Raw genomic sequence first — 16247 nt, 5'->3', positions numbered from 1 at the left:
GATCATGAGTTTGAATTAGGGTTTACATTTCAAGCCTTATTTTTATCTTAAATTTTCCTTTTCTTTTAATCATACATTTTGGTTAGACATACATAAGAAATTAAAGGGATTCATAGCAAAATAAAAAAATTTATAAACCTTTTTTAATAGACTAGATTTAATAGTTAACTTATAATATTTATTAAGGTAGATCAGAATTTGATGATTTACATGAGTTTGAAAACTCGCTAAAGTTTCCAATTATTATACTTGTAATTGTTACTTATATAATTTTGAGACATGGGCATCAGTGATACTCAGATCTTCTGTGTCTAGCACGAGAAGATGTAACCGAAACAATACCTTGTTGCATATTAGGTGTGGACAGACTAGAATCACCACAACATGAGGTGGACACGATCTTAGTACATAAATTGTTTCTGTATCATAATCTTACATCGGACAACATGTATTTATTTATACATTCAATTATTGAATATATGTGTTACTTAAATACCCAAACTATGTATGACGTGAATATTATATTCTGCTGCATGTATTTGATGCACGATAAAAAAATTATTTTTGCTTTTACTGTCGTACTAGTGATCCCAAGTAGGAGATGATAGTGAATTTTAAAATCTTTAGTGAGGAGGTAGAATAATGAGTAGGCTGAGTTTAGCTGAATCACTCTAAAATTCTTGTGTCTCTAACATATTTTGTTTTATATTTTCTTATTTATCTTTCATTGTTTTGTTATTTTTCTTAAAAATCTCCTCAATTTTTTAAAAAACATAAGGAAAATTCTATCCACAGTCCACAAAATTGCTCTTCACAGCCCACACCCCGCCAAATTCTTCACTAATTTTAAAATTCCTATTTTACCCCCACAGCCCACAATCCACTCTTTCTTTTGACCACTCTTGGCCGTCGCCTTACCTTTCTCTTTCTCTCTCGCACCATATACACATACACACACACAAACACATACGTATATATATATATATACACACACACAGGTGGCGCCCATGGCTGTTGACCCACCGCCATTAGCTGACCCTCCCCCACACACACGCTTTCTATCACTTTCTCTCTGTGCAATAGCCGTGAGGTGGGTCGGCACCGCCATTGCCAAGGTGGGTCAGCAATGGTTAACCCACTTGGGGGGGGGGGACCGTGGGATTCGGGGGTTTGAGAAACCCCGAGAAACCCCCGAACCTCGTGGTTTAGCAGTTGCCCTTTCTCAGTGGGTCGGTCGACATCGTCGATCCACCCTGTGGTAGTTGCAGAGAGAGAGAGAGAGAGAGAGAGAGAGAAAGAGAGAGAGAGTGAGAGTGAATGAATGAGTGAGTCTGGGTCGGTCGCTATTGTCGACCGAACAATGGCAATAGATCAGCAGCCATGGCTGTCGTGCGTATGTGTGTATATATATATATGTACGTGTTTGTATGTGTATGGTGTGGGAGAGAAAGAGAGAGGCGAGACAACTGTAGGGAGTGATTGGAGGAGAGAGTGGGTTGTGGGGGTAAAATAAGAATTTTAAAATTAGTGAAAATTTTGGTGGAATATGAGTTATGAAGAGCAATTTTGTAGGCTATTGATAGAATTTTCCAATACATAAATACCTAAATCACCCCTATTTTAGGTGTGTGGTGCGATAGTTGTGCAAAGTTAACAATCAATTCACATGAATTATTAAAGACGAGGAAGGTCTTTCTATTTTCTAAAAGTACAATACTATTACTTTTACTAAACTTCAAGATAGGTTAGCGACTTTCTTACCATTGGAAACACTTTTTTTTTTTTTTTATCTAATTTCACTTTATTTAAATGCATTACTTGTTTGTGCGTCATTAGAGATATTTTATCCATCTCTATACAAATTGATGGCCATGGTGATAGTCAATATATGATTGATAATAGCAATTGACAACCACATTAATTTTTAATTTTTTTTAATTACAAAAGAAAAGAAAATGATAAAAAAGAAAAAAAGAAAGATGAGCGATGATGGCAATCCATTCCCATGGGAGATTTTTAAATTAAGGTGATGTTAAGAAAATATAAATATACTTTATGTTTAATTTTTAAATATTTTTATTATTAAATAATAATAAATATAGTGTGTTTTCATCCAATAATAAAAATACTTACAAATTTTAAAATTTGTAATAAATATATTTACTTATAGCTCCTCCATCCAACACTAAAAAGCCCTATTTACAAGGTTACTGAGTTACTGTAGCAAGATGTGGCGCGAGATCCAGTCTAGTCCGTGCACCAAACGAGGCGTTAGCATTGAAAGCCAAGTTTGGGGCTTTGGGAATTTTTTTTTTCTTAATTGAAATTGCTGGCTTCGTGCTGTGTACGGACCGATGCCGAATGGATTCTTTCCTTGGAACCAAATCAAATCAGCAGCTCCAACTCCATCCTTGACGTTGACGTGACTCTCTCTCTCTCACTCTCTGCATCCATATCTATATCCATACGTACACACAGAAGTCAGAAGAACTTCGATCAGCACAGAACGCGTGGCGCTACTGTAGAAAGCAGATGTAGTAGTAGAACAGAACAGAACAGAACCGCATGAAGATGAAGGGCATAATCACGAGCTTGTCGCCGGACAGTTGCTCCGCCTCCACATTCGTCAAAATCGCCTCTCTCTCCTTCTTCTCTATCTCCCTCTTCTTTCTCGCCAAGCTCTTCTCTGACTCCGTTCCTCTCCCGCCCCTCTCCTCCCTCAGCTCCGCCGCCTCTCTCCCAGTTCCGAATCCTCCGCCGCCTCCCCGGACGGTGAGGCCGAAGCCGCTGGAGGTGGAGAGGACTGGGATCGTGGACGCCGACGGGCTTATGACGGACGACTTCGTGGTCGGCGAGTTCGATCCGAGTGTCGCTGAGAGTGTGACGGCGAATGCAACCGAGTACGATGGCGGTCGCAAGGCTGCGGCTAGGGTTGCGAAGTTTGAGGTGTGTGAAGAGAGTATGAGGGAGTATGTTCCCTGTTTGGACAATGCGGACGCCATTTCTAGGTTGAATTCGACGGATAGAGGCGAGAAGTACGAGCGGCATTGTCCCGAGGGGGGGAAGGGATTGACCTGTTTGGTGCCGAGACCGAAGGGGTACCAGGCCAAGATACCATGGCCAAAAAGTAGGGATGAGGTACAGAGGAAATCCATATACATGATGCTTCTTGTTTGATTTCCTTTAGCTTCTTGAATTCGTTGATTTCCTCCTTGGACTTGGACCGTGATTTATTCTCGATTGATTCATTGGCTTCTACATGCTTGGATAAGTAGCTTTGAAATTGTCCGTGTGAATTGCGGTTCCTACATAAGATGTTTCTAATATGCAAATATTTAAAGGTTGATATTTTCTATTTCTGCAAATCACTGCATGCAAATAATGCTAAGGGTGCATTTCTGCTACTATAATCCATGCCTTGGCAGAGTTGATTCTCAATAATGTAGAATGAATGTTAGCTTTAATTGGAGGTAACAGAGTTCAGTGTTAGTACTGGCACGCTTTAGTTTGGCATACATGTGTTTGAACAATATTCTTACAGTGTGAAAGGTACTTGAGATACTTGGTGCACATAGTAGAATGCACAAGTTCAAATGATATTGGGTTCAGAGGTACTACTTAATTTCTTTGCCATTTTACAACCGATATATGTATCATTTTACTGATGGCTTCAACCAATGAGGGAGAAATGATGCAGAACACTAGAAAAGTTGCAGAGTGCATCAAGAAGGTGAAGGGTGGGGTGGGGAATATAACGTCATACAGAATGATTGCCATTACCCTTTTGCCTATGGATTGAGGCATGAAACATTTTTGTCTCTCTTTTGTGTCTCTGTTGAGTATTGAATTGTGATGTCAGTAATTAGCATAAAGATAATGGTGCTTTGCAAGTGCATTAAGTATTTTTTTTTTGGGTCTTCTTTTATCAAGGGAGCTTTATCATTTTGTATGTGGCTGTCAAGGGATGAGTTCATGAACTTTGTGATTTTACAACAGGTGTGGTTCAATAATGTACCCCATACGAAGCTAGTTGAAGACAAAGGAGGTCAAAATTGGATATCAAAGAAAGATGATAAATTTATATTTCCAGGTGGTGGAACACAATTTATCCATGGGGCAGATCAGTACTTGGATCAGATTTCCAAGGTTGTGTACTTTTTATGTCACTGGGTTTATTTTTATTTGGATGAAATTGATCCCAGCCTCATGATTTGATTGTGCAGATGGTCCCTGATATTGCATTTGGACTACAAACCCGAGTAGCCCTAGATGTTGGTTGTGGAGTGGCAAGTTTTGGCGCTTTCCTACTAGATCGTAATGTGACTACTCTGTCAATAGCACCGAAAGATGTTCATGAGAACCAGATTCAATTTGCTTTAGAGCGTGGTGTGCCTGCCATGATGGCTGTATTTGCAACACGCCGCTTATTGTATCCTAGTCAGGCATTTGACTTGATTCATTGTTCAAGATGCAGAGTTAACTGGACACGTGATGGTATTTCCATTTTCTTTTATATTTTTTTACTCTCACCCTCCCTCTAAAGTTGTTTGAATGGTACCTTGCAAATATTTGGTAACTTGACAGTATGAAGATGTAAAACTTTTCTTTATTATCCTCGTTATTTTGTGTTCACTTTTAAAATATAGTTCTCCCATTTTTTTATTGAAGTTTGTCAAGGGGATTTATTTTTACTTATTGTTCCCTTTTTGCTTTCCTTTCTTGACAAATTATATATAGGAATGAAATGTCTAACACTTGGTGGTATCATGTCTCTTGATGTTAACCATTTCCTTTTCTTTTGGCTTGTTATGAAGATGGAATGTTGCTTCTTGAGGTTAACAGGATGCTAAGGGCAGGAGGATATTTTGTTTGGGCAGCACAACCTGTGTATAAGCATGAAGATAACCTGCAAGAACAATGGAAAGGTAAGCATCTTGCAAGGTTAACTTGTTAAAAAAAAAAAGAAAAAGAAAAACCATAATGTCAAAATGTCTGAAGTACATTGGTCAGAGTATAGTATTGTACTCTTCTCCTCCCATGCTAGGTGGAGCCATTACTAACAGTATGGCTCAGGTCGTTAGTTATGTGAGGAACACATCTCACAGACTACATTTTCTAACTTGATTTCTGTGAGACTTAATGATTAGCTTACTGAGAGAAAGAGAAAGGTGGGGGGGATTAGTAGCAAAAATTTTATTCAACTCAACAATAAGCCTTTCTATGGGCTGGAGTCCAATTAAAAGGTAAATACCCTATTACAATTATATTTATCCCAATAAAAATAAATAAAAGTCAAAATCCAAAAAGTGTTTTGATCTAAGATTTCAATTTTTCCATGTTTCGGCAGTAGCATATTGTTCCATGGAGCTAAGGTCCAAAATATGGACAAAAGAAGTGTTTCCTTTACAATATAAATAAAACAAAACAATTCAAAATAACTAAACATCCTATCACTCATCATTATCTTTTCTCTTTTCCTGCAATTAAATTGAATAGCCAATACCGTTTTCTTTTCTCCTCCCGGTTTGCAGCATGATGATATTAAATTGCATCTTCTTCTCTTTTTTTTGGGATTGTTTTCTGTTGGGCTATGTTGGGGACATAGCATGCTTGTGTTGCATCTTCATTTGTGATGTTGATGCACAGAAATGGAGGACCTTACCAGACGCATTTGTTGGGAACTTGTCAAGAAGGAAGGGTATCTTGCTATATGGCGGAAGCCTCTGAACAACAGCTGCTATGTCAATCGTCAGCCTGAAGTACAACCTCCAATGTGTGAAGTCAATGATGATCCTGACAATGTTTGGTATATCCAGCTTCACTCTTTAAAGTTTTCAGCTACATGGCAAAAATCAATGTAATTTGTGTAGATATTTATTTTATTTCTGGATTGATTTTTTTTTTTCATAGTCATTATACATGTCAAATTTTTGTTGATTGCATAATGCTAAATGGACTAACCAATTCTTGATCCCTGGATGCTGATATACAATGAAAAAGGCAATCTTTTTAGGACAAAATTTCTAAGTTTCTCCATAATTCAGCTTTACAATTCAGTCTTCCTTTGTCTCATCAACCAAAGCAACATCGTTTGCAAGCATACACCAAGGTACTTCTTATTGGATGCGCTTTGTGAGTTAATCTATCACAAGAACAAAGAGATAAGAGCTCAGTGCAGATCCTTGCTACAATCCTATTGTAATGTAAAAAAACTCAGTCTCTCCTTCACAAGTCCCACCACATGTTTTTTCTTGACGACATTTGTTCTTAATAACCTATACATAAGCAATTTGGACTCATTTCTTCTCCAACACCTATCCCATAACTTCTTTGGGGGTTATGTCTTTGGCCTTTTTTAAGTCTACAAATGCCATGTACAAATCTGTTTGCTTATCTCTAGGCCTTTTCATTAGATGTCTCCATGAGTAGAAAGCTTCCATTATTGACCTACTAGTCACAAGACCAAATTGGTTTTCAGAGATTTCCATTTCTCTCCTCAACCTTCTCTCAGTTATTCTCTTTAATAGTTTCAAATGTTTTCCACCAGAACTAAACCATTTTTAATGTTAGTTTTTATTGTCATACCTTCTAAACATGGTAAAAAAAAGAGTACATGTATGTTTGTTTGAGTAATCTGAGCATTCCCTCTTCAGCTAACATCTACATTACATATGATCCAAGCCTTTTTTTTTGGTCTTTTTGTTATCATACCTTCTGAACATGGGCGAAAGGATACTTATGTTTGTTTGAGCGATCATGTTCCCTGTATGTCTAACAGCCAACTGCCTAGAGCATACCCATCCATTTGCCAGAATGGAGAAGGAGAGACCAGATATCTTTGAGAGGCACAATTCTTTGTTTTTGTGACAACAAGAAGAATAACAATCACGAGCCTTAATCCTTTATTTTTCTGAATTATGATTATTCTTTAATTGTCAATATTACTGATGCTAATCTGGGATTGTTCTAATCTAGTAGTCATAACATATTAATCAATTATAAGTGGACTTGTGAGATTTTCTCAAATTTTTTGGTTTCCTACCTGTTAGCTGTGTTTATCTCTTTGCTAGTTGGGTGGAGAACCTCCTTTCCTTTTCTACATGCAAAAGTCTTAACCATGTAAATTCATTCTTTCAGGTATGTTAATCTGAAAGCATGCATCACTTGGTTACCCCAGAATGCTTATGGAGCTAATGTTAGCACATGGCCTGCACGCCTTCATAATCCACCAGACAGGCTGCTTACTATAAAAATGGATGCTTACATGTCCAGAAAGGAAATATTCAAAGCAGAGTCAAAATTTTGCAATGATATTATAAATGGTTTTGTCAGTGCCTTCCATTGGAAGGAATTAAACCTACGAAATGTGATGGACATGAGGGCTCAATATGGAGGGTATCTTTGTATTTCCTTTGCTTCTGTTTGTTCATGTTAATCCTTCTCTAATTCTGGAATGCTTCTCTGTCTGCAATTGACTAAAATTAATTTATCTTATTCATGACAGCTTTGCTGCAGCTTTACATGATTATGGAGTTGACTGCTGGGTTATGAATGTTGTTCCTGTTAGTGGTTCCAATACATTACCTGTTATTTATGACCGTGGGCTCATAGGAGTTATGCACGACTGGTATGGGCTGTATGCATTTTTTGTGTGTCATTAAGATATTATTCACTGAGCTTGAATAGCTTAATCCACTATGGTACTGCAATCTCCATCAACTTAAGACCTGTTCTTTAGTCAATTATCAAACAGATTCATTGTCACTACAACAAATCATTTTAGACTAATGGAACTTGCACATAAGTGTAGGCATCTTAAAAGGTTTTGTTGATTCTCTGCCAGTTGAGAAACTTGAAATTCTGTGAGTTGGTTGGTCTTAGAAATGTTGGTTTTGAAGGCTTTGGTGCTCAGCCTATTGCTGTGGTAGTGGCCATCATGCAAGATAATAGGCCAGGAAAATATTGATTGTTTTCCTTCCAAAGGAAGTTGCTAGAAGTTTTTCAGTTTTGGTTTGTTCAATTATAGCAGTAGTCTCTCTCTAAACAACCATTAAATTGGTCTCACTTTCTATTAGAACCTTATGGTTATCCACTTTCCTCATCTCTTGCTAGATGCACTGGCTTCCTGAATGCTACCTTCTATCAATCTGTAGTACCAGAATAATGCTCATCCAATTAGAAGAGATCAGCACAAACATACCCAGTACCAAATCTGATTATAAGATTGAGCGCAAGTAATGATGGTTTATGTAATAATTAGGACTTTGAGTGAGGTTCAAATCCTATTGATCCTGTAGAACGCATTGGTTATTATTGTATGATTAGGAAACTCTTCGACAGAAACCCAAAGACATTGTCTTGAATTCAGTCATGACAAATCATATTTGCCACAGGTGCGAGCCATTTGACACTTACCCGAGGACATATGACCTATTGAATGCTGCCGGTCTCTTCTCTGTAGAGCGAAAGAGGTATGTCTTCTGGTTTTTGCTCAAGTTCATTCATACATTACATTTTTATGGCAAGAAAATTACTACACGTAGGTACATTTATCCCCACGTAACGGGACATAAGTTTGATCTTGTAATTCAAACAGATGTAATTTGTCGACAATTATGCTTGAGATGGATCGTATTTTGAGGCCAAATGGGCGAGCCTACATTCGCGATACTGTTGCTGTAATTGAAGAAGTTAGAGAAATTGCAACGGCCATGGGATGGGTGACATTATTATTTGACACCATTGAAGGACCCCATGCTACCTGGAAGCTTTTGCTCGGTGAGAAACGTCTGTAAACATGCTTTGATTTGCTTTTTCCTCCATCAAATGCTTATTTGTTTTATTTATCTTTTCCTTTTTAACCGTTTAGCATGAAAATTCCTAAGATCGTAGAAATATAGATGGTTCTGAGACGGGCAAACTGTAATATATGTCTTACCTTGATCAGTCAGTCATAAAGTAGTGTTTTTTTTTTTTTTTTTTTTTCTGGACTAACGATAAGAACTTATAGTCACCATCTTTTCAGTGTATTCTTGTATTCAACAAAAATTGCCAGAGTATGTTCAATAACTCACAAATTGCACAGACAAAACAAATATTTATACCCGTATGAGTTCTAATTTATGCAATATGAACTCCATGCTATGATACCAGGAGGAGGGAGACTCGACTTCAAGAGAGAGAAAGGGGAGGGAGAGAGAGAAGTAGGACCTTTTGGGTTTCTTTGGAGTTTATGTATACGTATTGTGTGTATATTCTAATAGTATTATATAATATTATTATTTTTCAATCAATTTTTTGGTTCGGACGGAGATCGGATTAAAAATCTGCTTACACCAAACGTTGAACTGAAGATGACTAGGTGTGCACACTTTTGGATCGGGCCATTTTTTTATGTACTGATATTTGAACACTCGTACTTCTACTCATAGAACAAAGTAGTGAAATTTGATTCTTTGTTGTTTTTTTTTTTCTTCAGTTTAGCCATGATTAAATCAAAGAAAGAGATATAAATTAATAAATTGTTAAATTTTAACTAGTTCTTCCGACATAAAAGAAGAGAGAAAATGTGAGGATATCTTGTTATATTAATAATTTTAACATTGAAAAATGCCATTAAAGCTATAATGTCATAATGACATTTGTTAAAATAAATAAGATAAGATTATATTAAAATAAAATTAAAATATTTTACGAATCAAGATATGAAATGATCATAATAAGATTGAAAAATATTTTAAATTTTTTATCAATTTGTTTGTTAAATTTTTTAAAATATTTAAAAAACATATGAGTTATTTTTTCTTATGTGTAAAGTTTAAGATATGTTTATCGAAGGGAAAAAGAGAAAGAAAAAAAATAAACATATCTTAAAAATATTAAATAAATTTAACAGACACTGTCTTCAAATAAAATTTACAATACTAATATTATTAAGGGGTGAGATGTTGTCTTAAGTATTAGAAGAAACTCTACCTAATAATAATCTATCAAAAAAAACGTCATTGTCCTATTATCAATTTGGGAAATTCTATTGGTAGCTTGACAAATTACTCTTCACAGCCCACTCTATGTAAAATTATGCATTAATTTTTAACTTTCCATTTTAACTCCAACTCATTACCTCCTCCGACCACCATTTCAGTTCTCTCTTTTTCTCCCGCACCATATACACATATACACACACAAACACATACACCATATATATATATATATATATATACACACACGATTTCATGGCCGTGGCCATGGCAGCGACGGCCATGGAAGCAGACCCACCTCGCGGAGAGGGAGGGAGGGAGAGAGAGAGAGAGAGGGGGTCGGCCATGGCCGACCCACAAACACATTTATATATATATATATACACACACATACACACTCACACACATTTATATATACACACACGCATGGCCGTAGCCATAGAACCTCCGCAGTGCGAGGTGTAGGGATTTGAGAAACCCCCGCACCTTGCGGTGTGGAGGTTCCATGGCCGCAGTCATGCGTGTGTGTGTATATATGTGTGTGTATATATATATATACATATATAAATATGTGTGTGGATCGACCATGGTCGACCCATTGTGTGTATATATATACACTGATACCATGGTCAGCCATGGCCGACCCGCTCTCTCTCCCTCCCTCTCTCTCTGCGAGGTGGGTCGGCTTCCATGGCCGCGACTGCCATGGCCACGGCCATGAAATCGTGTGTATATATAAATGTGTGTGTATATAAATATGTGTATGTATGAGTGTGTATATATATATATATATATAGTATATGTGTTTGTGTGTGTACATGTGTATATGGTGTGGGAGAAAAAGAGAGAGCTGAGGCGGTGGTCGGAGGAGGTAATGGGTTGAGACTAAAATGTGAAATTGAAAACTAATGCATAATTTTACATAAAGAGTAATTTGTCGGGCTGCCAATAAAATTTTCCTATCAATTTATGCCATCATGAAAGGTTATGCTTCAACAGTTTTATATACGTTTAAATATCCCTTTATCTTATTTGATCTTTCCAGTTTTATACTAGTTATTACTAACTAATGCAAATCTCGATTCTAACCGAGGGTCAGCAATAGATGAACTCAGAGTCATCGTATATATAGATTGGGGGGGGGGGGGGGGGGTTAAGAGGGGTTTTGAGACAAGTACGGGTAAAAGAAAATTATTATTAGATAACATTTGACTATTAACAATTTTTTTTTAAATTTTTTAAAATAAAATTTAATATAGCAATTAAATTATTTAAGAAACCAATTATTATCCAAAGTTTATGATTTCAAATCTCATTAACGTAGTTTATGAGCTTCTGCCTTGCACTCATGTCAATGTACACATCAACCCAGCTCCCAACTTCAAGTGATTTCATTGCCCCTGCAACTTAAACCATAACCCTCTCCCGAGGCAAATTGGGGCTTAAAAAAATTTGAATCCCAATTTGCAAAAGTTGCCATACGCCGAACTTGCTGAAAACTAACTACATGTATAAATCCACCAAAATAAAAACTTGCCGGAATCAACTCCCTTTCTAAGAGATCAACTGTACTTGATAATTCATGTACATCCAATTTCAACCAGAAGTGGGACACCAAACAAGAGAGAATCACATTCAGCAAATTGAAGTCCGGAGGGGAAATAGTAGATCTATGCGCATCTCATACTTTCCCCCTATGGCTTTCCAGAGTACTCTCTGAGTGCAGCAGTATTAACCTGCCTCGAGAGATAAGCCTCGTAGATTTCTACAACAAGCCGGGGATCCTTCTCCACGAGCTCCATATATACTTCACATTTGCTAAGCTTATCCATGTTGTCCATGATCAATAATAAGGCTGCCTCTTCTAAGATCTTAGCGTTGTGTTGGCGTGCAAAGGCAAAATTCATGAGGGCATTCTCCCAGTTCAACTTGGACACCGTGTACTTTTCACAATAGGTCTTGAGATGTTTCACTTGGTATTTCTCGGCCATTACTAAAAGGTCAATGGCCATTTGTTCATCAAGGCTAGCTTCTGCAGTGTACAGATAATGGACAAAGGAGCGAAGAGCATCATATGATACATCACCTATTTTGATGGTACCACTCAGGCTTTCCTCCATCTCATTTTCAAGCATGGCTTTGAAAACTGGGGAGCGGCTGGCCTGATAAGTCGATGAATTGATCAAATAAACACAATGAAACAAAGAAAAAAGGGAATGAACAAAATTTTTGACAGTTAAACCACTTAATATGACGTTGATTACCCAATCCATAACATGCAAAAAGAGAGGTTAACAACTACAACCGCAAACAGCATAAAGGTCTACTTGATGTTTCTATATGAAAAAAACACAGCATGGTGATGTTTTTATTTTCCTAGATGGCTATGCTTTTCCTGAAAGGGTATGCTAATGTTTAAATACCAAACTCAGGAATTATAAATCATTGAGCAATTGGAGATTTCCAACATAAACAAACAGAATGACATTGCTCAATGAACAGACCTTTCTTCTTAGAATGCTATCCTTTGCAGAAAGCATGGAGAGCTAAAATGACATGTCCCTTAAAAAGTTAAGAGACTTATAAAATAGGATCACCGAGCTTGGTCAAATTTCGGCAAAACATGAATGATGCAGTATAGAGCAGTCATCCAATTACAATGCATCATAAAAAGTGTTAACTCATCTGATGAAAATAATAATGCTTTGATCATATAATAATGCATGGATTTGTATTGTTAATGTGACTTTTAAAAGTCAATTTACATTAGGAATGTTGTATCACCAACTCTAACTTGGTTAGGATAAGATGCAGTTGACAAATGTAATAAAAAACTGTAAATTGTGTGAAGCTTAATTTAGAAGACAAAAAACAAGAAGCTAATAGTGAATTCTATCTTCTCCAAGAATATTTGATGGTTGGTCACTCAGTATTGGCATCAGACCAACACCCTAGAAATTCTGCTGCATAGATTGCAGCATCAGATGGCATCAAGGCATATATATTTATGAATGTGTATTTAGGATAATTCCAACAATCTAACTGTTGACCATCATAAACATCATGACCTGATCATATCATCTGCGTAGGAGACTTAAGGGTTACTACAGTTCAACCCTGATAAGACACAGATAACGAACAGGAGGAAGGCTACTAAAGCTGAGAAGCAATCAAGCAACTGAAAACTACTTTATCTATTTATTTATTTTCTTTCTTTTGGGGGGCGCACAGTGACCAGGATCTTTTAGAAACTCAAAATTAGATTACAAGAATGTTTCTGGATCTCATTCCTCCAGCCATACTTGTATTCATCTCCAAAAAAGTTTGGACCTTTCTGTTATAATCAACAGAAACAGGGAGGTTGCTGTCTTTGACAAGGTGGTAGAGCTACTGCTAGTGTGACTGCCCCTCTCCTCTTTGGAAGAAGATAAAGACAATTACGGGTTTCCTCTAAGACATTAATTTTCTCAAATTTCAATAATATTTGAGGGAAAATATTCCAGGTAAAACAGTTCATTTTCAACAGTCTTCCATAAGGTGCAGAGCGAGAGCACGCACAGATATTCTTGTACAAACATTTTCTTATGCATTGGAAAATGCCACATTTGCTTCAAGACAAATAACGTTACCTGAGGCCTTATAACAGAACTTTACTGCTGAATAAATTCCATAAGCCGTACAAGCTGATCTAAAGAAATAAGTAAACCATATTCTCTACAATTGCATCATCCCATGGTAAAGCTCTGATAACATCAGTCCAATATTACTTAGGGAATCAACTGCTCAAAGTTTGCGATACTGGCGAACCTATGAATTCTCACTAATCAAATCCCAAAAGGAATAAGAAAAACTTAACTTATACCAAAACTTCTCAAAACAAGAATTTTTTTTCCTCTTCAAACCTTCTACCATTCTGTTCCCTCCAGGAATTCCAATCCAGGATCCTGGATGGCAACAACATCTGTAAATTCTTAGCTTTCTCCACGTAGAAAAACTGTGAAAGAAGTTTTAAGGGGGAAAGTATTTGCTGGCTCCGAAAGTTAATTTTATTAGCTTCCAAGAAATTGAACTAGAGTTGAATCTGAAACTAAAACTGAAGAATAATGACCACAATTACGATCCAAATAAAGAGTTGCAGCAGTGTTTGATCTTTTCACTGCAACTGATATCTCTTTCTTGATCTTTCCCCATCCTAAGTCCTTCCAATTTCTTTCAAATACCTAAACACCACTCAACAACACATTCGGCGCCTATTATTCGATTATTGCCTTGTTCATAAACCAAACAAAGATTTTAACAGAATCAAGAATACACGAAGAAAAGGGTCGGTTTGGGAAGACAAGGCACTAACCAGAACGGACCGATGGGCAGGGACGGGAACTGGATTGGTGTCGGAGTGACCGAAACCGTCGTCGGAGGCGACGAGGACAACGTCGGAGAAAGAAGGAGAGAGAAGGCGTGGGGGAAGGGAGAGGAAGGCGACCTTGGCCTTGAGATCGTCGATCTCTTGCTTGAGCTCCTCCTCGGTCTCGCTAGCTTCCTCGTAGCACTCTCGGCAGGTTCCGGAATCCGCCGCCTCGTAATCCTCCTTGCATGACAGACACTTCATCGTAATCCTCGGAATCGGCCGCCTCGTCTCCTCCGATTCCGGCCGCCGCCGCCCCTGCGTTTGCATTGACCGAAAAGTCTAGATTTTGTCACTGCAGGGTCAATTTTTAGGGCAAAGTATTTGAAAAAGTAACGTTTAACTATTGGACACAGTGTATTTAAAGTTAATAATTAAGATATAATAAGTATATTTTATTTTTAAATTAAATATATTTATTATATCGTATTTTTAATATCTAACCATGTAATTAATTAGAGATAAATAAATATATTTTGAAATATTGAATCAATTAATTAAATTAATTATATACTAAAAATAAAATACGATAAATACACTACAACTATTATTTAATGCCGACGTTCGAAATTGATCGAACGTAATTTATCGGCCTACACTGAGAAAATAAATACGAATGCAAGGAGAAGAAACATATGGCATAAATAACAAACAATATGCAAGAGAGTTTTACGTGATTCAACCAGAATGATGCATAATCTACGACTGTTCTTTGGCTATTCTGGCAGAGTAACAGTGTATTATTGCTCTTGTCTATATAATGGTTTTCGACCCCTATTTATAGTGTGAGGTATTTATAATTTGAATGACTTCTAAATATAGAAGGATAATATTACGGGGATAATATGTCCTTATCAACTCCACAAAATCGGGAATAAATTCCTCATTATCAGGAATTTGATTTGCTTCAGATAAGGCCTGTGGACATCGCCTCCAATCATTTCGCAGTCCTTTGTTTTGCGAGTTGTAATATCCAATGTTCAATATTATAAGTATTTTCAGAAAATTACGAGGTCAAAATTGGTATTTACTACAGTTTCGGGCCTTCTTGTAATATTCAAAACGCAACCGAAGGGTGAGGGACTATGACAAGCAAGCCCATAAAGGTAAAACTATCCAAATAAGCAATATTCGACAAAATCAAGAGATTTTCGAAGGTTTGAGGTTGAAAACGCGCAATTAAGAGCATTCGGGCAAAAGTGCAGATTTTATAAACTACCCGAGAGAGGTCGAAACGACGAATTTTTCATAAATTTCAAAGGCAAATGAAAAATATAGAACTTGTGGGCAGTCAAGGAATTAACAAGAAGTCTAGGGGCATCAAGTCTTGGGAGGAAATGCAATTAGAAGTTGGCTGGGGGCAAAACTACAAAATTCCAAAAATACCAAGGTGTGAAACCGACCGGCCACCTGTGGCCGCTGGTAACCGCCTCTGAGGCGTCGGGAAGGTTGCCTGGGAGGTGCTAGCATAGCTCCAGACGATGATGAAGCTGTTTGGACTCACCATTGGCCAGAAAATGCTAGGATGTGACCGGAAATGGTGGCGGAAGAAATTTTTGATTTGGCTGAATCTTTCGAGGGCTTAGGCTCGTGATTTAGGGCTTTTCGTTGGTTTGGAGGATGGATTTGGGTTTAGGGGATAAGAACGAGCTAGATATGATGGGGAATCGGGTAAAAAACGAGTATAAAATGGGGTTCTTGACAGAGAGTTTTGAAGCATAAATCGGGTGAAATTTTTTCATGTTTTAGGCTGAATCGAGCTTCTGGGATAAGGGACTTTTGTTCCTTGGGTGTTGAGGATTATTTCTGGAGCATTTGGGGTCGTTTGGTGTAGAAATAGCAAGGTTTCAGTGGGTTGGCTG

The 16247-nt window shown here is 37.3% G+C and overlaps 2 protein-coding genes across 3 annotated transcripts; one reads left to right on the top strand and one right to left on the bottom strand.

Moving 5' to 3' along the window:
- The first annotated feature begins 2328 nt into the window (after window positions 1-2328).
- Window positions 2329-8973, top strand: LOC127808725 (probable methyltransferase PMT10). Of its 2 annotated transcripts, none has more exons than XM_052347306.1 (9): window positions 2329-3138; window positions 3997-4146; window positions 4224-4494; window positions 4815-4925; window positions 5647-5857; window positions 7138-7395; window positions 7505-7627; window positions 8394-8471; window positions 8597-8973. In XM_052347306.1, exons 1-9 carry the CDS (start codon window positions 2566-2568, stop codon window positions 8793-8795), a joined length of 1974 nt encoding a protein of 657 aa, XP_052203266.1. In that variant the 5' UTR covers window positions 2329-2565; the 3' UTR covers window positions 8796-8973. The 2 variants fall into 2 exon arrangements, with proteins under 2 accessions (XP_052203266.1, XP_052203267.1); XM_052347307.1 differs by having other exon boundaries at window positions 2331-3138; window positions 5647-5806.
- A 2496-nt stretch (window positions 8974-11469) lies between these two features.
- Window positions 11470-14700, bottom strand: LOC127808728 (BTB/POZ domain-containing protein At4g08455-like). The gene is made up of 2 exons (XM_052347310.1): window positions 14332-14700; window positions 11470-12142 (listed from the first exon to the last, which is right to left on the bottom strand). The coding sequence occupies exons 1-2, from the start codon at window positions 14653-14655 to the stop codon at window positions 11675-11677; spliced, it is 792 nt and encodes a 263-aa protein (XP_052203270.1). The 5' UTR covers window positions 14656-14700; the 3' UTR covers window positions 11470-11674.
- Window positions 14701-16247: the final 1547 nt, after the last annotated feature.

Source organism: Diospyros lotus, chromosome 8 (genome assembly GCF_014633365.1).
Source record: "Diospyros lotus cultivar Yz01 chromosome 8, ASM1463336v1, whole genome shotgun sequence".
Classification (NCBI taxonomy): domain Eukaryota; kingdom Viridiplantae; phylum Streptophyta; class Magnoliopsida; order Ericales; family Ebenaceae; genus Diospyros; species Diospyros lotus.
The sequence above is the reverse complement of the archived record's forward strand: the minus strand, read 5'-3'. Positions and strand labels throughout refer to the sequence as shown.